We start from the raw sequence: 25,571 nt of genomic DNA, 5'->3' as shown, positions 1-25,571 counted from the left end.
GCCCCGCACCCCGCCCCGCACGCACGGCCGCTCGGAGCCCCGGGGCGGGGACTGCGCCGCCCGTGGGGCCGCGGGGGGGCGCGCGGCGCATGCGCGGGGGCGCGCGCGCGGGGCGGGGGCGGCGGCGGCGGCGGCGGAGGGGGGGGCGCGCGCTCCCGCGGCGGCGGCGGCGGCGATGGCGGCGCGTGGGCGCGCGGCGGCGATGGCGGCGGCGGAGCGGCGGCTGCCGAGCGTGGACGAGTTCGCGGGGCAGAGCTGGAGCGCATGGGTGGAGCGGGCCGGGCCGCCCGCAGAGCCGGGTGAGGGGGCGGCGGGCCGGGAGGGGGGAAGGAAGGGGGGGGGGGGTCGCTCCCGGGGTTGGGGGGGGGGTCACCGCCAAACGGGGCCGCGCCCGCAGCCCGCGCCGCCCCGCACCTCCCCGCCCCCGGGCACGGAGAGCGGCGGGCGCCCCGCGACGGGCGATGGGAGACGCGCAGCGCGTCCCGCAGCGGAACCGGGGTGCGGGCGGCGGTGCGGGTGGAGGTGTGCGGGGAGCGGCGATCCGTCCCGTCGGTGCCCCGTCTTGCGGTCGCCGGGAGCGGGGCGTGCGGTACGGCGCGGCCGGGGGGAGCGGGGACCCCGTGTGACGGAGCTGCGGGCGGCCGGTGTGACACGGCTGGACGGCGCCGGGCGCACGGAATGGCATCGCTGAGAGGCACCGCGAGCCCGGCGTGGCACGGCAGGGTGCAACTGGGCGCCCGGTATGGCGTGGATGGACGGCGCTGGGCACCCCGTATGGCATCGCTGCGAGAGGCTGAGTGCCCGGTATGGCACAGCTGTGCACAACTCGGTGCCCGGTGCGGCACGGCTGGACGGGACCGGGTGCCCGTTGTGGCACAACGAGACACAGCTTGGTGCCCGGTTGGATGGCACTGAGCCCCCAGTACGGCACAGCCAGGCAGGATCGAGCGCCCGCTGTGGCACGGCTGGACGGGGTGGCTGGGGACGCGGTGCCCAGCTGGCACAGCTGGTGAGGATGGGTGCTGCTGGCTCGGCTGGGGGCACGTGGTGACCCGGCCCCAGGATGGGCTGATCCCACATCCCTGGTCAGCCCCACGCATGGCACTGATGGTGGCTTCGGGCTCTCGACGCTCCCTGCACATCACAGCGCCCGCTCTGTGCCACCCGCTGTCCCCAGCTGTCACAGGGTGCAGCCGGGTGCCGCTCATGGCGCTCCCTGATTCGGGGGCTGAGCTCTGGATTCATCCTCGGGTCTGATTTGAACCTTTGTCATTGTGCTTTTAATTGCCCTGGGAGCAGCGGGCGGCGTGAGGCAGCAGGGCAAGCGGTGGCTGCAGAGAGACGAGGCAGAGCTGAGGCCGGCGCAGCTCAGGATACTGATGGTGGGATTCTGTCCCCAGCAGGGTTGGAGCTGGAGGAGAGCAGCAAGGGGAGCAAGAAACTGGACGCCATGACGCTGATCAAGGAAGGTAAGCTCCCCGTTTTGGGGAGAAAACCCCCCGTTTTGGGGCTGCACGCAGCCCCGGTGCCTGACCCACCTCCACCCCACAGACATGTCCATCTTCGGCCACTGCCCGGCGCACGACGAGTTCTACCTCGTGGTGTGCAACCACTGCAGCCAGGTGGTGAAGCCTCAGGCCTTCCAGAAGCACTGCGGTGAGCTGGGGGGTGATGGGGGGGAGGGTGGGAGGGAGGGGGGGGGACGGTGAACCTGGCGGGGGGCTGATGGAGGGCCGTTCCCTGCGCAGAACGGCGTCACGGCCCGCTCAGCAAGCTGTACGCCAAGTGCCACGCCGTCAACGGGCAGCCGGCGGGCAAAGCGCTGCGGGACAAAGGACAGGGAGCGCGCAGCAGGGCTCAGCCGCTGCCAGAGAAAGCACAGAAGGACAACAACCTCTGGTGAGCAGAGCTGGGGGTCGCCGTGCCCCCCCTTCCCCCCCCCCCAGGTGCCGCTCGCCCCCCCCCCCTCTGACCGCCCCGTTTCTCTCCAGCTTGTTCATGCCGGTGGTGAACCTGGAGAAGATCCCCAGCCTCCCCAAGCCGGAGGGGCTCAAAGCGGCCCCCAAAACCCCCCCCAAAGCGTCCGCTGCACCACCTGCCTCCAGCCCCACTGAGCCCCCGGGGAGGCCCTCCTCCACGCCGCCTCCGCCGCCCAAAGAGCCCCCAGGGGCCGGGGGGGACCCACCACCACCAACTGCCAGCCCTGTGCTCAAAGCGGGGGAGAAGGAGCCGGGGGTCTGCAGGCCACCCCCCAGGGCCCACAAGAAGCTGACGCGTGAGTGCTGGGGTTCTGCAGGCTGGGGGGGGGGTGTTGCTTTTGGGGGAGGTAATGGGACGGGTAACTGTGTCCCTCCGTGCCCAAAGGTGGGCTGTGATCCCAGTGGCACAGCTTGGGGATAAGGGGAGCCCTACTGTGGGGTGGGGGGGGCTGGGGTTCATCAGGGTCTGCGGTCCTTGAGGGTCTGTGGGTGGATACCATCCATGGGGGGCTGCCCTGGCTCCATACGCCGGTGGTGTGAATGCTGCTGTGGGGCTGGTGGGGGTCACAGCTTTGTTCCCCCCCCCAACATCCCACTGCTTCGTGTGCCTGCAGGGAAGGAGTGCGACCTGAACCGGCAGTGCGGGGTGCTGAACCCCGACACCAAGAAGGTTTGCACCCGCCTGCTCACCTGCAAGGTAGCACCGTGCATCCGTCCTGCGGGGCCCCGGGAGCAGCATGGCGATGGGGTTTTGCCCCTCTGCTAGCGGGTGTTGGGGAGGGGAGGGGGGGTCTCCCGCCTTAAAGGGGACGCATGGGGAGGGGCCTCATGGCGTGACCCCCCCCCCCTCGCCCTACAGATCCACTCGGTGCACCAGCGGCGCGAGGTGCAGGGCCGCGCCAAGGACTTTGATGTGCTGGTGGCCGAGCTGAAGGCCAGCTCCCGCCGCGAAGCCCCAAAGGAGAAAAGCCCCCCCAGGAAGGAGCCCCCCGGCTCCGAACCGCCCGCCCCCCCCCGCGCTGCCGCAGCCCCCCGCCGCCCCTCCCGGCTCATCGCCCTGCCGCCCCAGACCCCCCCACGTCCACTGCCCGCCCCCCAGGTGAGCTCCTGCCGTCCCCCCCCCCCCTCCTTCCAAGCTGTGTCCCCCCATCTCTCACCACCCGCCTCCCGCACAGGGCTCGGCTTTCCTCCGACAGCGACCCCGAGGACGGGGACGGGGGGCTCTTCCCCTTCCCCCTGCCCAAGGAGGGGGGCAGTCGGGGGTCCAGCGAGGACAGCGAGGAGGAGGGGGCTGCTGAGGACGCCCACCGCCCCGACTGCCACTACGCCGCCCGCCCACCGCGGCCTCAAGCGGTGAGTTGGGCTGGGTGCCCCCCATGGATGGGGGGGGGGTCACCCGGTCTGAACCCCCCTCCCCCCGCCATCCCTCGTAGTTCTGCACCTTCGGGAGCCGCTTGGTCAGCCCTGGCTGCTACGTCTTTAACCGGAGGCTCGACCGCTTCTGCTCGGCGCTGAGCTCCATGCTGGAGCGGCACCTCAGCTCACACATGTGGAGGTAATGGGGGGGCCGGGGGGGCTGCAGAGTTCCCCTGGTGTGCTGCTGCACGGTGGGACACAGAGCTGTGGGTTGGTGCTGTGGGGAGTTGGGGGGGGTCCCGTTTGGGAAGAGAGCAGAGATGTGGGGGGGGTCACATTGGGCAAGGGAACAGATATTGGGGGGGGGTCCTATATGTGAAAGGGGCGGCGAGAGGGAGCCAGGTGATTGGGGGACCGCATTGGGAAGGGAGCAGAGATGTGGGGGGCTCCTGTTGGGCTGTGAAACAGCAATGGGGGGGGGGTCCCATGTGGGACAGCAGTGATGTCAGAGGGATCCCATCAATGGAGAGGACGGAGATTTGGGGCTGGGGTTCCACGCAGGAAAGGCACAGAGGGGGGATGAATCGGGGGGTTCCCTCCGTTGAAGCTCAGCCCTTTGATGCTCCCCATCTCACCGCCTCCCCTCCCCCCCCCACAGGAAGATCCCTCCGGCCGTCGACCCGCAGCTCCCCGCCGCCCCGGCCCCCCCCAGCCCCGCCGGCCCCGCCGCTCCGACCCCCCCAGCCCACTCTCGGACCCCCCCGACGCCCACCGGTCCCCGGGACGGCCGCGTCCCCGCCGGCATCAATTACACGGTGGGATCCCCGCACGCGGCCGCCGCCTGCAGCCAACCGGAGTGCGGGGGGGGCGGCAGCCAATCCATCACCTCCCCGCTGCCGGCCAACATCCCCTCGCCCTCCTTCAGCAAGTTGCCTTCCACCAAGGCCAGCAAATCCTCCCGTGCCAAGGAGGCGGCCGGCGGGACGGAACCGGATTCCGTCGCCCGTAAACGCAAACAGCCCCTGGGGGCGGCCGCCAGCCCCCCCTACAAACGGACCTGCGCCGGGGACGGGGCGAAAAGCAAAAACCCCGCCTGCCAGGCGTCGGCGCCCCCCGGCAAGACGAAAAACGCCGCGGTGGCGGCGCTCAACGGCTCGGTGTGCGCGGGCGGCAGGCTGAAACGAGCGCTCCCCCCGGACTGCCGCCCCCCCCTCAGCGCCGCTCCGGAACCGCGGGGCTCTCCGTTACACGGAGCCGGGGTCCCCCCGCCGCCTCCCCGCTGCATTTCGGAGGATGAGGTGAAGAAGCGCAAGAACTCGGCCACGTATTGCCGGCCCTCCAAGCCCAAACACGCCGCTCCCCCGCCCGCCCCCCCGCCGGCCCCCAGCCCCGCGCCCCCCGACCTGGGCTGCTCCGTCCGTAGGAAGAAACCGGGGAGCGCCCTGAGCTTCGAGGAGAAGCGGAACGTCCTGAAGGTAAGGGGCGGGGGGGGCGGGGGGGTCGCTGGGGGGGGGGGGTTATGGGCGCACCTCCAGCTGTGGGTGTTGGGGGTTCATCCACGTGTGTGGGAGCTGAGTGGGGAAATGGGGAGGGGGGGGTTGGACACCGCAGCACGGCAGAGCGCCCTGAACGATGGGGCAGAAGAGAGGGGAGGGGGGCAGCGTGAGGACCCTCCGGGGTCGCCCACATCAGCGCCGGGTCGGGGAACCCGCGGTGTTTTATTGAACCACCCGCATCCCAACCTGAGGACAGCGTTTGGGGCACCGAGGAGACCCTCCGGGGCCGCCCCGTCCCTGGGGGGGGGTGGGGGGCACAGCGCGGGGCTGAGCTCACCCAGCTGCTGACCACCTTCCCCCCCCCCCCCCCTCCATCCATCCCGCAGTCCAAAGCCCATTAACGGAGGCTTCGGGGGCTTCCACCGCCGCCCGGGGTCGCTGCGCATCACGGAGCCCCGAACCGCCGCCGGGAAGCGCCGAGGGGACAAAAAAAAAAAGCGAGAAAAAGGAGAAGCAAAGGGAAAAAAGAAAAAACCCAGAAAAACCCACAAGAACACAAAAAACCCACCAACAAAACGTAACCTCCAGAAAAATACCTCAAGACTCTGATCCTGATCCGTTGCTGCTAAAACAACCCCCGGGGAGGGGGCGGCCGGGGGGGGTCCCCGTGCAGGACTGAACCGCCGGCACCGCGGGTATTTATAAGGATTCCTATCGCTGTTTCGGTTCGGTTTGGGTTTTTTTTTGTTTGTTTGGTTGTTTTTTAAGAAAAGAGAAAAGGAGAAATTGGTGTCGTGTGGGTGAGGGGGGTGGGGGTGGGGAGCTGCGGGGGTCCGTGCGGTGTTTGGGACCCCGTGGGGGATTTGGAGCCCAATGGGGGATCGCTTGGTCCTGGTCCTGGTTCACCGAGGGGCTGCGTGTCCTCAAAAGCCCCCCCGGGTCCGGCAGCGTGAAGCCCCGCCTCCCCTCGTGTTCCGACCCCCCCCCCGGGGTCAGAGGGGTGCGGGGGTCTCCGGTGCGTTGTGAGACACGAGTGGGGAACGCACGTTTCTTTATTGTCACCGATGCAGCAGCGCGGCGCTGGCTGAAGCTGAGGACGCAGACATGGGGTTGGAGGGGGGGGGGGGGCTGTGGGGGGGTCAGGTGTGGGGTGGGGGCATTTCCCACCCTGGGATCCCTGCGTAGGGGGCGGCTGCGCTCCCCCCAGGACGGCGCCAAGGACGGGGGGCTCAGCTGTGCTGTGGCTCAGAGCAAAGGGGCTGTGCCCCATTTCCTCCCCCCCCCCCGGCGTGGGCAGCAGCTGTGGCCTCGGGGGGGTCATGCTTCCCGGGGGGGGGGGGGGGAGTCATGCGTCACGATCAACATGCGGGAGGCAGCGCTGTGCGGGGGGGCATCCACGCAGCAGGGACCCCCGTGTGCTTGGATGCTGTCACCGGTGGGGGTCCCACGGCACCCGGACCCCCAGGGAGGGGGGGGCTCCACGTTACAGCACCCCCACCGCGGTCCTCACATCCTTTGTGCTCTGCACAGCCGGCGGGGGGGATTCCACACCGTGCCCCCCACCCCCCCCCGCTACACCACGATGGGGGTGTCGGAGAACACCGAGCTGACCGAGTCTGGGTCCGACACCTTCCTCTGCGCCCGGGGTCCCTCCCTCGGTGCCCCCCCCACCACCGCCGCCATCGGCGGGCTCCCCCCGGCTTTGTACCTCCCGTTCTGCCCCCCCGGGGCGGCGCGGTGCCCGGCAATGCGGGGCCTCGAGGGGGGCGGAGGCTCCCCGACGGCGTGGTTGGGGGTGGCGCTGAGCACGGAGGAGTTGAGGCTGTCGTCTCGGGGGGGGGCGGGCGGCTTTTCGGCGGCGGCGCGGCAGCAGCAGCGGCACGGGGTGAGGTACAGATAGATGAGCACCAGCACCACGCTGAGGATGCAGCCCACCAGCGTGGTGTAGGCGGTGTTGAGGCCGTCGTGGGGGCCGTGCAGGGTGAAGTTGTGCACCAGCAGCTCCACGTAGAGCGTCTCGTTAAAAGCCGGACCCGACACCCGACACGCGTACGTCCCGCCGTCCTCCGGCCTCAGCGCCCGCAGCTGCAGGCTGCCGTTGGCCAGCACGGCCGCGCTGCCGTTGCCGCCCTCCTCCGTCACTCTGTCCCCCCCCGGTGTCACCCAGTGGCGGCCGTGCGCCGCCCGCAGGCGGCTGTCGCAGCCCAGCGTGACGCTGTCCCCCAGGTACGCCTCCAGCACGGCTTCTTTCGCCTCGCTGCAGTTGAGCAGCTCTCGGGATCCCAGTTCCAGAATGGCCACCGGCGCTCGGTTCGGCGCCGCCGGCAGCTGGCATCGCAGCTCCTCCTGGAAGTCCATCACGGCGCTCAGCCGGCGGTGGCGCCCGCGGGCCAGCAGCTGGAAGAGCGGGCAGTCGCAGCCCAGCGGGTTGCCGTGCAGGTAGAGGCGGTCGCGCAGCCACGCGGGCAACGCCTGCAGCTCGGCGGCCGGCAGCGAACGCAGGCGGTTGGAGGAGAGGTCGAGCAGGGAGAGCTGAGCCGGGCGGCTGCCGTCGCGGAGCAGCTCCAGAGGGAAGCGGGCGATGTGGTTCCGGCCCAGGTAGAGCTTGCGGAGGCGGCTCAGGTTGTCGAAGGCGGAGCGGTCGACGGCGGAGATCTCGTTGTTGTAGAGCAGCAGCACCTCCAGCTCGGGGAGGTCGCTGAAGAGGTTCTCCTCCAGCGTGCGCAGGCGGTTGGAGGACAGGTCCAGGTGGCGGAGGTGAGGGACGTGGGTGAAAGCCTCGGTGGAGACGAAGGCCAAGCCGTTGTGCGCCAGCAGCAGCGCGTGCAGGTGGGCCAGGCGGCCCGGCGCCCAGTCGGCACGCAGGCGGCTGATGTTGTTGTGGCTGAGGTCCAGCACGGCGGCGAAGCGCGGCAGCGGGGCGGGCACGGAGCTCAGGGCGGCCTGGGAGCAGCTGAGGATGTTGGAGGCGCAGACGCAGCGCGTGGGGCAGCTCCCGGCCACCGGCACCGCCAGCATCGCCAGCATCGCCAGCATCACCGGCATCACCAGCATCACCGGCATCACCGGCACCGCCATGGCACCGAGCGTGGGGGGGGATGGGGGTGGGCAGTGGGGTCACGGCGTGCGGCAGTGCAGCATGGCACGGGGTCGCAGCTTTGGTCACCCGATGTCACAGCACTGAAAGAGCCTCAGTCACCTCAGTGTCACTGCTTGGAGGTGTCCTGGTCGGCCGGTGTCACTGCCTGGGACGGCTGTGGTCAAGCACTGCCACAGCAGGGCTGCCCCTGGTCAAGCAGTCGCAGCACAGTGTGGCTTTGGTCACCCACTGTCACTGCCTGGGGTGGCTTTGGTCACCCGGTGTCACAACATGGAGGTGTCCTGCTCACCCACTGTCACTGCCTGGAATGGCTGTGGTCAATCAGTGTCACAGCAGGGCTGCCCCTGGTCAAGCAGTCGCAGCACAGAGCGGCTTTGGTCACCCAATGCCACTGGGGTGGCTTTGATAGCCCAGTGTCACAGCATCGGATGACCTTGGTCACCCAGTGTCACTGCCTGGGGTGGCCTTGGTCACACAGTGTCACAGCGGGGCTGTCCCAGCTCAAGCAGGGGTAGCACGGAGCAGCTTTGGTCACCCAGTGTCACCGCGGTGGCTTTGATAACCCAGTGTCACAGCACCGGATGGCCCTGCTCACCCAGTGTCACAGCACGGAGGCGTCCTGCTCACGCACCGTCACCGCGCCGGGTGGCCGCGGTCCATCAGTGTCACAGCAGTGCTGCCCCCGCCGTCGCAGCCCGGCCGGCTCCCTTCACCCCGCGGTCGGTTGGCGCTGCGCTCGCCGCCGTCACCACGTGGATGTCCCCGTTATCACCGCGCGGTGCGGCCGTGCCGGTGCCGTTACACAGCGGGCCGGTTCCGTTCCTCCCCTCCGCCGCTCCGCGCCCGGTACCTCTGCACCACGTGACCCAGCCCGGCCCCGCCCCCAGCGGAGGATGCTTCCCCCCCCCCCGCCCCCCCACCCCTCCGGGTATTACCGGAGCCCGCGGCCGGACCGAGGCGAAACGAACCGAGAGGAGCCGAACCGCGCCGGAATGAGCCGGGCCGAGCCGAGCCGAGCCGGACCGAACCGCGCCGTAATGAGCCGAGCCGGGCCGGGCCGGGCCGAGCCCCGCACCGCGCTGCAGCGCCCGCGCCCCGGGACGGCGCTCAGGGGGCGGACCCGGCGCGGCGACCCCCGCGCACGGCGCGTTCCCATTGGCTGCCGCCTCGCAGCCCGCAGCCAATCGCGGAGGCTCCCGCTTAACCCCTCGGAGCCCGGCTCGGCCCCGTCGCCTCCATCCCACCCGCAGCCCCAGCCGCACCCCGATCTCCATCCCTGCCCCATTTCCCCCCCATTTCCATCCCCGTCTCCATATTCATCCCACCCCCATCCCCGTTCGGTCCCTGTCTCCTCTTCTGTCCCTATCCCGTCTCAGTCTCTATCCCCATTCCCACCTCCATCCCATCCCACCCCATCCCATCCCATCCCTATATTCATCCCATCTCCATCTCCATCCCTCTTCCAGTTCCTGTCCCTCTAATTTCGGACCTGAAATTAATAAATAAAAATAACGCCACCCCTCTCTCCATTTCTGTCCCCATCCCATCTCTGTCCCTGTCCCCATTTGTAGCCCTATCCCAACACCACCTCCATCCCTGCCCCCATCTTCACCCCCATCCCAATCCCTGTCCCTATTTCCATCCCCATCTCTACATTTATCCCCATCCCACCCCTCCAAACCCACACCACCTATGCTGAACCACCACCCCCAGCCACGCTCCCCCCCCCCACACCACCCCCCATCCCACAGAGACACAGCAGCCCCCATCCCACCCCCTGCCCTGTGCCACCCCATACTTGGGGTCACCCTGCCTGGGGTCCCACCGAGGGGCACCCCTGGGTGCTGCTGTAGGGGATGGGGGGGGGGAAAGGGGGGGGGCGGAGGGGGGGGGGGGAGAGCCGCAGCCCCCGTGACGCGCAGTGCTGGCTCTGCTTCCCGGCTGTATTTTTAGATGCAAACATTTGTGTCACATTATTATTTTATTTATTTATTTTTTTCTTTGGGTCCAAAATTAGAGGGAAAGGAGCTGGAACAAACAGCGCCGTGATGATGCAGCTCTTTATTTGCTTGAGGGGGGGGGGGGGGGGGGGGGCTGCAATCAAAGGGGAGCCCTGCAGTGCAGAGCGAGGTGTCCTCAGGCCCCTGCCCCCCCCTTCTGCTGTTATCAACACAGACCCCCCCCCACCCCACCGCCCCTCATCCCGAGCTGGGGGGGGAATTCTGTCTGTCCTTTGATCGTCCTCAATTTCTCTGCTGTAATCCGGGCTTTAATCCCTGCCCTGCATCCCCCCCCCTCCCTCCCCCCCCGAGTGCTCAGCAGTGGGGGTTTGGGGGGGGGGGGGGGGCAATGCTGGGTTCAAGTGGTTCATTGGGGGGGGGGGGGGGGGGGCTACGAGCCCATCCCCACTCCGTGCCCCACAGCTCCCGTATCCCCCCCACCATAAACCCCATCCTCACGGCAACATCCCCATCCACACAGCGATCCCCCGTCCTCATAACAGCACACCAAGGCCCACAGTGACCCCCCCCCACCCCCACAGTGCCCCCCATCCCCCCGCTGACTCTTCATTCTCACAGAGACGCTTCCACCCCCACCTCGTGCCCACAATGCCCCCCCCATCCCCACCGAGACCCCCCCCAGCCTTACTGGGGGGAGCTGGGAGAAGCAAAGCACGGGGATGCTGAGAGCTGCGAGCAGCCTGCATCCCTCCCCCGATCGCATCCCACCCCCCATCCCTTGGGGCCGTTGGACATAGCCACTCCTCCCCCCCCCCCTCCCCTCCCGGGCCCGGTTCCCCGTTCCGTGGCGGCCCATTTTTGGGGCCGGGGGCTCCCGGGGCGGTGCGGTGCGGGCGGGAGGCGTTTAGGACCCAGCAGCCGGGCGGTGCGGGAGCATCTCTCGCCGCAGCGGCTCCACAGCACCGGCCCCGGCCCCGAGCATCCCCGCCCGGCCCCGCTTCGGGCCCATGGAGCCCCCCCCGGTAGGTAACGGCAGAGCGACGCCAGGGGTGCGCGCGGTGCGGGGCGGGGGGGTCCCCGATGTGCGGTAGTGCAGGGAGGGGGCACCTCCTGCACCCTGATCCATGGCTGTGCTGGGGGATCCCCCCACACCCAGCAGAAGGGGAGACCCCCAGGGTGGGGACGGGAGGGTGGGGGGCTCCGGAAGGCCCCCCCCGGTCCCTGCTCACCCCGCGGTGCCGTTGCAGCTTTTTGTGGGGGGTGGGAGGGGCAGAGATGCGGGGTTACGTGCGGCCCTCCAAGTGCAGAGGGGTCCCCACCGTGGTCCTGGTGCTGCCCCACGTGGTCCCTGGGGTCTGGGTAAAGATGCAGCGTTTGGGGATGAAACCACGGAGTTTGGGGCTTTTAGCCCCCATTTTTCAAGGCAGAAGGGTTTTCCTTGGAGGAAAAAAAAAGGGAACTGGGGGGGGGGGGAGGGGGTTTAATGCAGGGTGTCACAAGTGTGCTGGGGACAAGGGGGGGGGTTGCACCTGGGAGCCACCGGGGCGGAGCTGTGACCCCACCTGGGGTCTTATGGGGCCCATTTGCCCGAGTGTCCCCTCTGTGCCCCCCGCTGACGGCTCCCCTTCCCCACAGCCCCACAGCTCCGCCCGGTGGAGAGGAGCAGGGAGATGAGCGGTGCTGGGGGGCACCCCTGGGTGCGCTGAGCACCTCAGGACCCACCCCGCAGCGAGGCGGCAGCAGCCATAGGGCCATCGGAGCACCCAACGATGCCCCACAGCCCTGCGCCGTCAGCCCCAAGGACGGGCGATGGGCCACAGCATGGAGGCCTCCCTGCCCGCCCTATGGGGCTGGAACGGCTCTAGGGCAGCGCGGGCGCTCCAGCCCTCTCCGGGCCCCATGCCCCCCAACGGCACAGCCGACAGCAAGCCCAAAGACGTGGCTTCCAAATCGGTGGGGCTCTTCTTCATGCTGCTCATCGACCTGACGGCCATCGTGGGCAACGCGGCCGTGATGACCGTCATCGTGAAGACGCCGGCGCTGCGCAAGTTCGTCTTCGTCTTCCATCTCTGCCTGGTGGATTTCCTGGCAGCCCTCACCCTGATGCCGCTGGAGATGCTGTCGGGTTCGGCCGTGTTTGACAGCCCCGTGCTGGGCGAGGCCATGTGCCGCGTCTACCTGTTCCTCAGCGTCTGCTTCATCAGCATGTGCATCCTGTCCATCTCCACCATCAACGTGGAGCGCTACTACTACGTCGTGCACCCCATGCGCTACGAGGTGCGGATGACGGTGGGCCTGGTGGTCTGCGTGCTGGTGGGCGTCTGGCTGAAGGCCGTGGCCACGTCGCTGGTCCCCGTGCTGGGCTGGTTGTCCCCCGACCGCCCTCCGCCCGCCGGCCGCGGCTGCTCCCTGCAATGGAGCCGCGGTCCGTACTGCAAGTTCTTCGTGGTCTTCTTCGCCACTTTCTACTTCCTCCTGCCCCTCCTCATCATCGTGGTGGTTTACTGCAGCATGTTCAAGGTGGCTCGGGTGGCCGCCATGCACCACGGCCCGCTGCCCACCTGGATGGAGACCCCGCGCCGGCGCTCCGAGTCGCTCAGCAGCCGTTCCACCATGGTGACGACCTCGGGTGCCCCCCGCACCACCCCGCAGAGGACGTTCGGTGGGGGCAAAGCGGCCGCCATCCTGCTGGCCGTGGGCGGCCAGTTTCTTTTCTGCTGGTTGCCCTACTTCTCCTTCCACCTCTACACGGCCCTCAGCGCCCAACCCTTGGCTGGGCCGGCGGCCGAGACCGTGGTCACCTGGCTGGGCTACTTCTGCTTTACCTCCAACCCTTTCTTCTACGGGTGCCTCAACCGGCAGATCCGCGGCGAGCTGGGCCGGCTCCTCACCTGCTTCTTCAAGCAGCCTCCCGAGGAGGACCTGCGTCTGCCCAGCCGCGAGGGCTCCATCGAGGAGAACTTCCTGCAGTTCCTGCAGAGCACCGGCTGCCCCGCCGAGCCCCCGCCGCCCCTCGACACCCCCAGCCCCAAGCGGGACCCGGCACCCATCGATTTCCGCATCCCGGGGCAGGTTGGGGAGGATGCGGGTGAGGGGACGGAGCGGAGCGGCGGGGATGGGCTGTGCGTGCCCAAAGCGGAGCTGTAGCGTTGTCCTCGTGGCTCCAGGTGCAAACACGGCTGTAAGGGCAGAACGGTGTGGGTGCATCGATGTGGGACGTGGGGGGGGGATGGAATGGGGTGAGGGGGCCTCGGGTGGGGTCCTCCACGTTGGGTTGGGGTCTCCATGTTGGGTTGGGGTTTTGAGCACCAGGGTTGGGGTCTGGGCCTCCACAGGGCCGGTTCGAACCCCCACCCATGGGTGCCCAGCTCTCCTGGGTCCTGGGGGCTTGGAGAGACCCACGTGGGGATGGGAGGGGTCTGTGGGGCTCGGTGTGGGGAAGGGGCTGCGGCTTTGGGATGGGCACAGAAGATCTCCATGGGAAAGGCGCCTCGCCCCCCGCCCTGCACGGCCCCGGGACCGCGAGGTGTTGGCACCCCCAACTCAGGGCTGGGGCCGGCTGGACCCCACAGTAATCTCAAGACTACAACTCCCATCACGCCCCGCCTCACCGAGGCGGAAGTGCCTCGAGCCCCTCTACATCCCGTCGGACACTGCTGCACCGAGGCGGAAGTGATGCTCTCCTCCCAGCTCCCATCATGCACCGCTGTACCGTGGCGGAAGCGGCTCGCTACTCCCACTCCCATCACGCCCCGCCGCATCGAGGCGGAAGCGACGCTCTCCTCCGGCTCCCATCACGCACAGCCGCACCGAGGCGGAAGTGCTGCTCCCAGCAGGCCGCGCCCGGGCGGCGCTTCCCGGCGTGCCTCGCGGGTAACGGTCGCGGCGGGCGGATATCCGGCGCCGCCTGCGGGAGCCGCCCCGGCTGAGGGAGAGGCGCGGTTCGGCTCCGCTCCGGCCCTTCTCTTCTCGCTCCGTTCCTGCCCGGTCCCGGCCCGGCGGCCGCCGCCCCGCCGCCGCCATGGGCTGCACGCTGAGCGCCGAGGACAAAGCGGCGGTGGAACGGAGCAAAATGATCGACCGCAACTTACGGGAGGACGGCGAGAAGGCGGCCAAGGAGGTGAAGCTGCTGCTGCTGGGTGAGGAGCGGCCGGGCCGGGCGAGCCGCGGGGAGATCCGGGACGGCGCCGCGGGGTCCGAGCGATTCGCGGCCCTTCGGAAGCCCGGGCAGCGCCGTGCGGCCGTGTGGCAGCGCTGCCGGGAGCGGCGTTTCGAGGCGCGGCCGTTCCCGGGCTGTGGGCCGCCGTTCCCGTTGCTGTGCTCGGCCCAGCCCCTCTGCCCCGCACGGCCGTTCCCGGTGCGCTGTTCGCCAGCGAAGCGACGGGCGCGGCGTGCCCCGTTCTGCTTAATGGCACTTCTGCTTTCCCAGCGCCGCTCCTCCCGTCAGCGCTGCGTTTCCCCGTTCGTCGCGTTCTCTCTGGGGGTTTTGCGGTGGTCGGCGCAGCGCTTTGTTCTCGGGGGCTTCGCTCCGTTTTGAACGACGCCCGCGTGTTGTCAGGGCAGAGCAGCACTGGTTTGGTGTCTGCAGGTCCGGTTGTTTCCTCGGGGCCGTTTGGGGGCTGTCCGACCTCGTCAGCGGGTGGTGGAGGTGAGGGAGCATCCAGGAGGCAGACGGAGATCCATGAACACTGAGCTCAGGTGGGACTTGGGAGGCACAGCGGCACGGCAGGGCGCTTTGGGCCCCGGGTGCCTTTGGAAACACCTCTGCTGTGCTTTTTGGGTTACTCAGAGGAGCTCTATGGAGTAATGGGACGCAGTGTGACACCGGAGCAGGGCTCTGTATTGCATTTCTCTTAAGGAGCAGCCGCTCGGATCAGGTTCACACCTGGCCCTTGTTCTCAAGCCAGCTTTCAATCCTTCCACTCAGTTTTATGGCCATCCAAGGCCTGGCGCTCCCCTAACATGTGAGCGAAGCGGGGCAGCTGACGGCTGCAGGAACAAACAGCCTTCAGTGCCACGGCACGGAGCGGATGGAAAAGTTCCTGAGCTTTTTCCATTGTTTGAGCAAGCGTTTTTCTTGGGGCCGCGGTGCTGAGATGCCCTGGATAAGCAGTGTCTCGTGTCATTAAGTTGTTGTTGGAGCCCATGCGGCGGTTTATGTAACCAGAGCAGTGCTCTCACTGTTGTGCTGATGCAGTGAAGTCGAGCAGAAATGTATTTCTTTAGAGCGAAACTCTGGGCACCACCCGGAGCTGCGGCCTCGTTTGGGCTGAGCAGAGCGATGGAGGTGAAGGGAGGAGGTGAGGGCAGTGCTTGCACGCAGTGCTGAGAGCTGTGTGTGTGGGCAGGGCTGCCTGGAGCCCATTCTGAGCCCTGAATGCAGCCTGGTTTCTCTGTTTGCCCCCGGGCCAACGCGGCTCTGCAGGCAGCAGCACGTCGGTGTCGGAAGCTGCGGGGTTTTCCAGCTGGGCTGAGCAGGGAACGGAGCACAGCTGCTCCCCTTGGTGCTGTCCTGCACCCTGTCCTCGCCGTGCAGCGCTGCCGTGGGGCTGTGTGCCGTGTGGAGGCACGTGGTGCAGCAGGTGGCCGGGTTTGGGCGCCGTTATCCCAAAAGGGACCAAAGAATGAAAACCCAGCAGTTCTGCTCACCTAGCTTTCATCTGCAGCACTGCCCGAGCAAACAGCAAACTCAGCTGCTGGCTCCCCCTGCTCCTCCTGAAGCCCCTCCCGCCCTTCGTGCCCCGCTCACCACGAGCTGCTCTGTGCTGTGCTGTCGCCTTTTGTTCCCTGCAGCCGATGCTGCCTCTGCTTTCGTGTTTTCTCAGTTGCTGTTTGCGTCGCCTTCCCTCCCCGCTGCGTCGGGGTCGGCTGCACAAACAGCAAAGCTGAGAGCTGGGGGTTGATGTCCTGCAGCTCCGCTTTGGGCTCCATAGGAACCCAAATGCTGCCATCTCCATCAGCATCCCCTGCTGTCAGCGGCGCTGCTCTGTGTAACGGGGCCGTGAGTCGCCTTTGAGCTTTGATTTGGTTCTGGCCGTGGTTTGTTGGGCTGTTAAAACAAAAACAAAGCAGGTGGCAAAAGTTGGAGGGGTTCACGTGGCTCGGTGGTGGCTGCCGAGTGCAGGCAGCCCCAGAGCGCGTGGGGCTGGGGAGGAGAAGGGAAGGAACGAAGCGAGCTGTGTGACCCACATGGTGGAGTCGTGGCTCAATGACCTCCGGTAGCGTTTTGTCGCCCAGCTGCTGGGGGCTCAGTGCGGGCTGGGGGGCGGAGGAGGGCTGTGGTTGTGCTGCTGGAACCACGGGGGTGGGGGGAAGGCGCACCAGTCTGCAGCTTCCCGTACAACAGCAGGGAGGTGCTGTGGGGAGAAGCGCGGGGTCTGCGCTCCTCCCAGGGCTGTGGGCTTTGTTTGGGTGAAGGGATCGGCGCCCTCCGGCTCCTGCACGCGGTGGGGGGGGGGGGGGGTTCAGCTTGCAGTGTTTCCTGTTCTGGTTCCCTGCTTGTGTTCCTCCAGCAGCCCTAAAGAGGGACGTGCTTTGTGTGCTGTTTGTCTCCTCCTTAAGGCGTGAAGGGGAGGAGGCGAACCGAAACGGAATGTCGCTGTTCTTAGAAGCTGAATGCTTTGCTTTCCAGACACGGGAGCGTTTTGTCACGATGGGCTCCAACGCAGCGACACCTCAAGCCTCAACTGAAGGCAGAGGGGTTTGAAATGGCACCGTGTGCTTGGAGCAGCATCCCTGCTGTCTGTGCTGTCACCGAGGGGGGGCCGTGTGTCCCCAAAGGAGCAGAGCCTTCTGCTGTGCTCTGTTTGGGGGCTGGAGGTGACCCAGCAGTGCACGCTCTGTGCCTGACGCCCTGCCAGGCCTCACATCGGCTCTCTGTGATCACGGAGAGCTGTCAAAACATCGCTCTGCTTGTTTGCTTTGCTCAGAGGAAACGCTCCTTCAGCATCAAAGTGACCTTGTGGGACCATGGGAAGCTTTGTGTCATTGAATGGGGCAGAAGGAATCCTGGTCAGCACCTGGGGGTGCGCTGGCAGAGCTGGCAGTGCCCTCAGTCAGTGCCAGGCAGCCGTGGCCCCTTCCCAGGGCTCAGTTTGGCCCAGCTCAGCGCTCAATGGGCCGTTTGTGCTGCCTGTTGCGTCGCTGCACAGACAGCAGGGCTGCGGCCCCGTGTCAGCTATGGTGAGAACCAGGGGTGAGCAAGTGAGGACGCATGGCTGCCCTTCTTTCCTGCTTGTCTGACGACCTTAAAGGAGCTCCTTCTCCCAGCAGAGCTCCCTGTGCTGGTCGTGGGGCAGCTCTGCGTCAGTGTGAGTGAGTCCTGGTCCTGAGTCACAGCCACCAAATGCGGCTCAGCATCGTCCTTCAGTGCCTGCAGCACAGCCAGCCCTGGGGCCAAGCCCCGCAGCTGCAAACCGTGTGCTCTGCAGTTCAGTGGGACGTCAGGAGCTCCTTGCTCTGCAGGTGGGAGCTCAGGAGCTGTGCTGAGGCCTGGCAGCCAGCCTGGGTGCTGGGAAACGGCAGAGGGTGGAAGCTGGGAAGCAGCACGGCGTGCCCTGCTGCTGTGGTGGGGCTGGGAGCTGCGGTTGCAGCAGGAAGCCGGGCTCCGCTCCTCCTACTGCTGACTCAAGCGGCTGAGTTGCTCTGCAGGCCTGGACAGGTTCTGTTCTCTGTGTTGTGCTGAGGCTCGGCTGGCTGCTGCCCTGGGAGTGGACGAGGGGCCTTGCCAACCCATTGTGGCACAATGTTCCTCCTGTGACACAGTAACACATTTCTGGGCTTTAGTATCTTAAGCTGCTCCACCTGGGTCGCTGAGAGCAGTTTGTTAGGCTCCGCTTCCCTCCCACACCACGGGGCTGCTCTGAATCGGGCTCTCTTTGAACGCCGAGAGCTGTGGCTGCACTCAGCTGCTCGCTGGGGGCTTTGCTTCCGTGTCTCTCTGTCAGAGAAACCTGCACCCCAGTTTTCTTAGAGGCATTCCCTGCTCTCCCTGCCCTGCTGCATGGCTGGCAGCGCGCTCTGGGAGCTCCTCACTCCTTTGGAGCAGGTGAACGCTCACAGTGGCAGCTTCTGTAAGTGAAACAGATGGCAGCCAGGCACCCCAACCCTGCAGCCCCCCCAGCTGGGAGCACAGGGGGGCAGCCTGCCTTCGTTCCTCCCTTCCCCTGCTTGCTAACTGCAGTTGGTTTGTGCCTTTCAGGTGCTGGCGAGTCTGGCAAAAGCACCATTGTGAAGCAGATGAAGTAAGTGAGGGTGCAGGCGTGGAGCCGCATTGCTGTGCATGGCTGCCCTTCTGCTTTGGCTGAGGAATGACAGCTTGGTTTTCTTCCAGGATTATTCACGAGGACGGCTACTCGGAGGAGGAATGCAAACAGTATAAAGTGGTTGTCTACAGCAATACTATCCAGTCCATCATTGCCATCATAAGAGCCATGGGAAGGCTAAAGATAGACTTTGGGGAAGTTGCCAGAGCAGTAAGTACTTCACTGATTTTCCCTTCATCCGTGCTCCAAACTGTGTTAACGAGTGCTGGGCATTGGCTGGGTTTGCCACAGGGTGCAGCGACGGGAGGCCTCTCATCACCTGCCCGATGTAAACCACAAAAGGTGCAGAACAGAGCAGAGCTGGGGCAGCTCCAGGTGGTCCTGCAGCTTGCGGGGCGCTGTGCCACATCCACACCCTGCTGTGTGAACCTGTGCAGATGTGAGGGCTCACATGAGAGCCTCACCCAGGCTCAGAGCAGAACTCCGCCGGCTCCCCAGCACCTGAAGAGCAGCGTGTGCTGACGGGGGGGCAGGCAGCAGGACCCAGCTGTGCGTGTTACCTGGGCATGCAGTCAGTTAGGAGATGGGCTCCCTCGTCTCTCAGCTGTTGCAGCAATCCTTAAACTCGTCACCAGCTCCGATTTCCTTTCTAACCCCCCCTCTCCCACAGGACGATGCCCGCCAGCTCTTCGTGCTGGCTGGAAGTGCAGAGGAGGGGGTGATGACGGCCGAGCTGGCTGGAGTGATCAAGAGGCTGTGGCGGGATGCTGGGGTGCAGGCCTGCTTCAGCAGATCCAGGGAGTACCAGCTGAACGACTCTGCCTCCTAGTAAGAGCCTTTGGGCCCCTCCATGGGCTGGGGGCAGTGGGGTGGGCAGGAACTGGGCTCTGCCTGCAGGCACGGCTTGGCTGGGAGCGATGTGAGGACCGGGCTGAGGAGGGCGGCTGCTGCTTCTGCACCGAAGCCGTTCCTGCCTCTGCTCTGCAGTTTGTAACCGAAGCTGCTTGCTGCTTTTTTGGCCAAAGCTGTGCGTTTGCTGCTTTGTAAACCCAGGAAGGGAGGGTGGCTGTGGGGTCGGTTGCGCTTCCTGGTGGCTGCCTGAATGCTCTGCCTGGTTTGGCCAAGTTTGAAGCCTCTGAGAAATTAGTTTGGAAATGCTTTGTGAAAACCTTCAGATGAGTCACAGCTCGGTTCCCCGCGGGCTCTGTCTGCACAGAGCACGTTTGCAGCTTGAAAATAAGCAAGAATACTTCTGAAACTGTAAGACCTCAGCAGAGGATGCTGAGTTTAGATGGAGGTAGGTGAGCTGACAGGAGGAGCGCTTCTGAGATCCCTGCAGCCTGCAGGGAAGAAGCTTCAGATTCAAAGGGAGAAAAAAGAGTTGGGAATGAGAGAGCGGATTTAATAGGAAGGTGTGGGGGAGAAGAGGAAAGCTGGAGGGCTCTGCATTGGGCTGACGTGGGGAAGGCGTGGGGCAGAGTCCTGCTGCTGTGTGCTGCTGCTGAGCCTTGAGCTGCAGAGGGCAGCAGGGCAGGCAGGAGGCCGTCAGACTGCTTCTCAAGGCCTGGCTGTTGTTAGAGGTGTGCTCCTGAACGCCGTGCCCCAGCCCTGGGGCTGTGCAGGGGCTGAGCCCAGCACCGACCCTCATCGTTCTGCTGTGTCAGGGTTTGCTTCTATCCGAAGCCTGCAGGAAGTTGCCTTCAATCAGCTCTGTTTTCTGAGGCAGTCACTAAGCAACGCAGCCGTTAGGAAATGCTGCAGAGTGCAGAGAGGAGCTGAGCTGCTCCTGCAGCTCCCTGCCTTGCTGAGGCTCAGAGCAGGCGATCAGCTGAGCTGCAGCCCTGAGTGCCTCATCTCTGGTGTTGCACCCTCAGCTCCTCGCAGGCATTGCAGCCCTTCTGCTGCTGCTGGTGTGGGTGCTGGCTTTTGGTGCTCCCAAGGCTGCTTCACCTCTGCTCCTCTGCAGGGCTGAGGTCTGAGGGCTGGAAGCCCTGCACCCTTTTGGTGTGGCATCGCGGATGGCTCAATCTTGCCTCCCCTCCCTGCTCTCAGGCTCTGCCTGCTGCTCTGCCCCAATGCCAGGGGCAGCCGCTCGTAACCAGAGCTTTGTAAGAACCTCTTGGAGCCATTTTTGCCTTTGAAAGTGCTCTTCTCAGCACTGAAAGGAAAAGTGGCCCAGCTGTTAGGAAAGCACCGCTCAGGGTGCTGTGGAACCACTCTGTGTGTGCATGGAACAGGGAGCTGAGCTGCACTCCTACCTGGAAGCAGCACTGCAGAACATTGCTGCTGCTGGCAGTGCTGCAGTGAGATGGATGGGGTGATGCCAATGGGGATGGAGCACGGATCCCAGCACCCACAGCTGCTGACCCAGGGCCTGGGAAGGCTGAGAGCAGCAGCAGGGCAGACAGGAGTCACACTGTGGGCTTTCAGTCAGCATTCTGTGCCCAGAGCCTCATTTCAGGGCGTAAAGGAAAGAAAACAAAAGAACAAAATCCACCCCTTCTTGCAAGCTCGTGTTTATCATACGGTGTCAGAGCATGGGAAGGTGCTGGCTCTGTAAACATGAGGGTGCAAGGCGGGGAAGCAGTGTTGCAACCTCAGCCTACGAGGAAGCCTGGTGGCAAAGGAGATTGCAAAAGGGCTGCAGGTTGGTTTGGGGAGCTGCTGTTGGCACATCCTGAAGCCATGTTGTGCAGCACTGCCTGCAGACCCTCTGTGGGTGGTGAGTGCTCCAACCCACTGCAGGCTGTGTGGCTTCTGTGGTGTTCCAGCGAGTCTGGATGTAGTGGAGGGCATCTGGGGGAGGCTGTGCCTGTGTGCTCTGGGCGGCCCTGGCCTCCTGTGTGTCCTCCCAGCAGCCACCGTGGGGCAGCCCTGGCTGTCAGCTGGCCTTGCTGAAGGGTGTGAATGAACCTGCCTGCTCTTGATGCTGGATTTCCTCCTGCTGGCTCGTTTGATGCATCCTTGCCCTTTACAGCCAGCTGCTGGATTTATTGCTTTGCAGTTCCGTGCAAAAAAAAAACCCTTGACTGCTTTGAATCGCCCCAAGAGATGGCACTCTTGGCACAGCTCCTGCAGCACCTCCTGCACTGCCCTGCTCCCAGCACACACTGCAAGGTCGTGGGGGGGGAGATGAGAAATTACCCCCCCCGAGGGCAGAGCCGTGGGACCTGGTGTCTGTTGGCTGCGTTTGAGGTCTGCGCTGTGGGCAGAGCATGAATGCATTCGGTGATGACTTTCTTCTGCAGTTCATAAAAGATTCATAGCGAGAGCGCGGCCTAAAAAAAGCTTTGCTGTGGCCTTGTCTCCTCTGGTTCAGTTACCTGAACGACTTGGATAGAATATCCCAGCCGACCTACATTCCGACCCAGCAGGACGTGCTGCGCACCAGGGTGAAAACGACAGGCATTGTGGAGACACACTTCACCTTCAAGGACCTCTACTTCAAGTAAGCTTGGCGTCCTGGGGGCTGCAGTGGTTTCCTGGGGGCTGGGGGGGGATCCAGACCCCCAGCAAAGCACCTCCTGAGCGCCGCTGCTCCCCGTGTGCCAGCGCTGCTCTCTGGTTTGACTTTTCTTTGCCTTCTTCTGTTCTTTCCAGCTGCTTTTGTGTTGGACTCGCAGACACAGGTACTGGCTGCTTGTTCGCAGGATCAGAACAGCAACAGATACTAAAAGGGTGCTGATTCCTGGCTGCTGAGTTTGAGTGGAACCCCTTTCTTTGGTGTGGGAGCTGAGGGCTGGCCCTGAGGCCCTGGCCTGGACGTGGTGCTGCTGTGTGCACACAGGAGTGCTGTAGGGACTCCTGGCCCTCTGTGTCCCCTGCCTTGCTGGCTCCCAGCTGTGCCCCTGTCAGCGTGACCCATAGAGCTCCCTCTGCCCCATAGCAGCTGCTGGAGTGCAGCTGAGCTCCCTGCCCTTAGCACTCAGCCCTCCCTGCTGTGTGTCCCAATCCCAGCAGGCAGCCCCAGCCCTGGATGGAGGAGCACTGTGTTGTGTTGTGGGTGAGTTTCCCTTCATCCTCTGGCCCTGTTTTCAAGCTGTTGTTGCTCCAAGCCTCTAAATAAGCATTTACTGGCTTACTTTTAGCTTGTGTTTGGAAAGAGCTCTAGCAAAACTCCGTGTGTTGCTTATAGAACGTGGTTTGCTTGCATGCCCTTTAGGAGAGCAGCAGTGCTTTGGCTTCTGTCATAACTCACAAATGGTTTCAGCAGAAGTGTTTTGCACCGTGGAGCCGTTTAACGTGGCTACTGGTTCATCCAGGGAAGCTTTGTCTTCCATCACAACGTGCTGGGATGTGTTTCCAGCTGCAGGGCGCAGTGCTCTTGGCGAAGGCATCGCGTGTGATGGATGGGAGCTGCTGGGGGCAGCAGGCTCCCTTCAGCATCACAGCCCTTCTGCTGCCTGCAGACGGGGGGCTGCTCCTTCCCTGCCCTCCTGGAGGCAGGAGGTGTTTGTCACGGAGGGGTTTTGCTCCACAAAGGAAGCAGGGAGCTGCCTTCCCCCTGTGGTGCTGTTAAGGCTCAGCTGTTTGCAGTGGGTCGAGGTGACTTGAATGTGGATCGGTTCGAGGCCGACTTGTCAGGGATGCCATTTCCTTCCAGATGAATCCGTGCTAACAGCAGCTGTGCTGGAATGGCAGGAGCTGAGCAAATAGCCTCTATCTGTGCAGAGATCTTCCTCTTTCCTTCTGGGGAGCAGCGGGCATTTGCCTTAAATAGAAGGCTGGAGTTGGCAGAGCTGCTCTTGCGGCTCCCTGCTTTGACGTCGCTGCTCCTCTGGGCCTGGCTGCACAGTGCCCCTCTTGTCCGTGTGTTTGCTGCGATAACAAACCCGTGCTTGTGATTTCTGTGGCTCTTGGATACGTGATGGATTGGAAGGCACTGGGCAGCCCTGAGCCTCAGCAGGGCAGAGTGCCGCTGTCGTCCTCGTGGCTGGGAGCTCCTGCGCCGGAGATCTGAACTGCAGCACCTCACCTGGTTGTTTCTGTCTTTGTTTCCATACATAAAAGCATTCCTTGGCCTCACGGTGTTTTTGCACTCTGCTCTCAGCAGCGTGCAGGTAGATAGCAGCGCTCCACATAAGCCTTTGTCAGGCTCAGCGTAAATGAACTGGAAGAGCTGATGCGAGTAGGTGTTTGGAGGCCAGTCAAGCAAACGGATTGTTGCTAAGGAAATGGGAGGCAGGGAACAAAACAAGCAGGGCCCCGTGAATCAGCAGCTGACGGCTGAACCTCGAGCTGTTCTGCTGGAATGGCTCTGAAGAGAATCGGAGCCCGGTGCGGCTCTGAGGGAGGGGGCTCTGGGTTGCTCCCAGGCTTCGTGCCTGGTTTGCCCCGCATCCCCTTCGTCTGCAGGCCCTTTGTGAGCCTCCCCCACCTCCCGTGTCAGGGCAGGGCTCTGTGTGGGCTCTCAGTCTGTGCTGTGCCTCTGCAGGATGTTTGATGTCGGTGGGCAGCGGTCGGAGCGCAAGAAGTGGATCCACTGCTTTGAAGGTGTCACAGCAATCATCTTCTGTGTGGCCCTCAGCGATTATGACCTCGTCTTGGCCGAGGATGAAGAAATGGTACAGCATGGGGTTCTGGGGGGGTCCCCAGCGCCTGGCTGGCAGCCCTGGAGCTGGAAGCAGGCTCAGGCTGTGCCGGGCCTGGTCCTCGTAAAGCCTGTCTGCCCCTGACTAACTGCACTGCTGCATCACCCTCTTCCTCCATTCTGCCTTTCAGAACCGAATGCACGAGAGCATGAAACTGTTTGACAGCATCTGTAACAACAAATGGTTCACAGACACGTCCATCATTCTTTTCCTGAACAAGAAGGACCTGTTTGAGGAGAAGATTAAGAAGAGCCCTCTAACGATCTGCTACCCAGAGTACACAGGTGGGGGCCCAGAGGCACGGGGGGGGGGCACACACACACAGGGGGGGGCACACGTGGGGCTCTCCTGTCTGCAGGCTCAGGAGGAGCCTCTGCAGTCCGTGGCTCTGTCCTGTGGCTGCAGCTCTGTCCGTGGGGCGCATGCTGGCAGCTCAGCCCCTGTCTGTTCGCCCAGGGGATGCGGTGATGCACAGCCTGTGGCTGCTGATCCCTTCTGGGTCTCCTGGCCGTGAGATGTGTGCTGCTGGCACCTCACCGCGCTGAGATCAGCGGCTGGGAGCAGAGCTGAGGGTTGTGGGGAAGGGTTAACGGTGGGTTGGGTTTGGAGCTGGATGAGGCCAGATGGCTGCGAGCCGGGTAGAAACTCAGTGCTGTGAACTGCTGGCTGAATGGAGGCACTGCTTGGTCTGTGCCAGGCTCCAACACGTACGAGGAGGCGGCCGCCTACATCCAGTGTCAGTTTGAGGACCTGAACAGGAGGAAAGACACCAAGGAGATCTACACGCACTTCACCTGCGCCACCGACACCAAGAACGTGCAGTTCGTGTTCGACGCCGTGACGGACGTCATCATCAAGAACAACCTGAAGGAGTGCGGCCTCTACTGAAGGTAAAACCGAGCGGCTGGGGCTGGGCTGGGCTGCGCTGCTCCCTCTCACCTGGCCGCTCTCCCTGCAGTTCTTCCAGAGCGCCCTTGGCAGAAGCAGACTTTGCTGCCTCGCGGGGGGACGGCGGCGTGAGCGGGACCAGGGGGCTGAAAGCAGCATGCAGAATCGTCGCGTTCTTTAGCACAACCTTCTGTATTTGGGACCTGTGAGCTGGTGGGGTGTCGAGGTTGGGGCAGGGCGGCCCTGGCGGGGCTCTGCGTCGCCCTGACGTCGTTTGGATGGCGTGACCCAAACGTGTACAGCTGTTGTGGATCGAGGTGCTGGGTTCCAGGCCTTCCATATGTAGCTTTCTCTCTTTCTTTGGTTACCAAACCACCACTAGTCTGTTTTTAAGGTGTTTTGTTTCGTTATTATTATTATTATATTTTTTCCCATTGAGAAAACCGTAACTTTACTAAACTGCCTTTCTTTCTTCGCAGAAGATTCTTGTTTTAAACAAAATAAAAACCAACAGAAACTATCACTGATCTATGCACACGTGAGCAGACCGTGCCCAAGCGCTCCTCTTAGCAGGACCTCTCTGTTTTTAACACTTGGTATTTCTGCCCTGTCTCCCAGGCCCTGGTGCTGTGGCCACGCGTTGGCAGCGCAGGAGGGCAGGAGCAGTGCTGATGTTGCTGTCGGTGGGCAGGCTGAGCTCTGTGCTGCTGGAGGCCGATGGCCCACGGCCTTTCGGTGCGGGGTCTGTGTGGACAGCATGCCTTTACTCTGTCTATGTGGTGCCAAATCCCCCTTTGCCATCGTTTTCCCCGTAGTGACGTTCGTGCCCCGTCGCTCCGTTCCTTTGCTGAAGCGTCACCCCGGGGCTCTTTCTCATTGTGTACAGTTCTGATCTGTTGTAGCTGTTGGCAGTATTAAAGTGGTGAGTGAACGCTT

The 25,571-nt window shown here is 64.4% G+C and overlaps 4 protein-coding genes across 5 annotated transcripts; 3 read left to right on the top strand and 1 right to left on the bottom strand.

Moving 5' to 3' along the window:
* The first annotated feature begins 175 nt into the window (after nt 1-175).
* On the top strand, nt 176-5,617 carry ATXN7L2 (ataxin 7 like 2). Its single transcript, XM_052698428.1, is given in 12 exon segments — nt 176-299; nt 1,404-1,469; nt 1,552-1,656; nt 1,749-1,899; nt 1,992-2,275; nt 2,594-2,676; nt 2,839-3,009; nt 3,011-3,078; nt 3,155-3,332; nt 3,413-3,534; nt 3,994-4,810; nt 5,218-5,617. Coding segments are annotated over 12 exon segments (2,184 nt in total). The 3' UTR covers nt 5,233-5,617.
* Nucleotides 5,618-5,975: 358 nt separating this feature from the next.
* AMIGO1 (adhesion molecule with Ig like domain 1) lies at nt 5,976-8,553 on the bottom strand. Of its 2 annotated transcripts, none has more exons than XM_052698432.1 (2): nt 8,202-8,553; nt 5,976-8,169 (listed from the first exon to the last, which is right to left on the bottom strand). In XM_052698432.1, the coding sequence occupies exon 2, from the start codon at nt 7,907-7,909 to the stop codon at nt 6,404-6,406; it is 1,506 nt and encodes a 501-aa protein (XP_052554392.1). In that variant the 5' UTR covers nt 7,910-8,169; nt 8,202-8,553; the 3' UTR covers nt 5,976-6,403. The 2 variants fall into 2 exon arrangements, with proteins under 2 accessions (XP_052554392.1, XP_052554391.1); XM_052698431.1 differs by having other exon boundaries at nt 5,976-8,076.
* A 3,045-nt stretch (nt 8,554-11,598) lies between these two features.
* Nucleotides 11,599-13,058, top strand: GPR61 (G protein-coupled receptor 61). Its single transcript, XM_052698279.1, has one exon. It carries the CDS (start codon nt 11,702-11,704, stop codon nt 13,037-13,039), a length of 1,338 nt encoding a protein of 445 aa, XP_052554239.1. The 5' UTR covers nt 11,599-11,701; the 3' UTR covers nt 13,040-13,058.
* Nucleotides 13,059-13,769: 711 nt separating this feature from the next.
* GNAI3 (G protein subunit alpha i3) lies at nt 13,770-25,566 on the top strand. The gene is made up of 9 exons (XM_052698277.1): nt 13,770-14,031; nt 18,093-18,135; nt 18,225-18,366; nt 18,827-18,984; nt 21,476-21,604; nt 23,591-23,720; nt 23,878-24,031; nt 24,445-24,637; nt 24,706-25,566. The coding sequence occupies exons 1-8, from the start codon at nt 13,914-13,916 to the stop codon at nt 24,633-24,635; spliced, it is 1,065 nt and encodes a 354-aa protein (XP_052554237.1). The 5' UTR covers nt 13,770-13,913; the 3' UTR covers nt 24,636-24,637; nt 24,706-25,566.
* The last annotated feature ends 5 nt before the right edge of the window (nt 25,567-25,571 follow it).

The sequence above is a fragment of the Tympanuchus pallidicinctus genome, unplaced genomic scaffold, assembly GCF_026119805.1.
Source record: "Tympanuchus pallidicinctus isolate F22 unplaced genomic scaffold, pur_lepc_1.0 scaffold32, whole genome shotgun sequence".
In the NCBI taxonomy this organism is placed as follows: Eukaryota; Metazoa; Chordata; class Aves; order Galliformes; family Phasianidae; genus Tympanuchus; species Tympanuchus pallidicinctus.
This window is presented reverse-complemented; position numbering and strand designations above follow the sequence as displayed.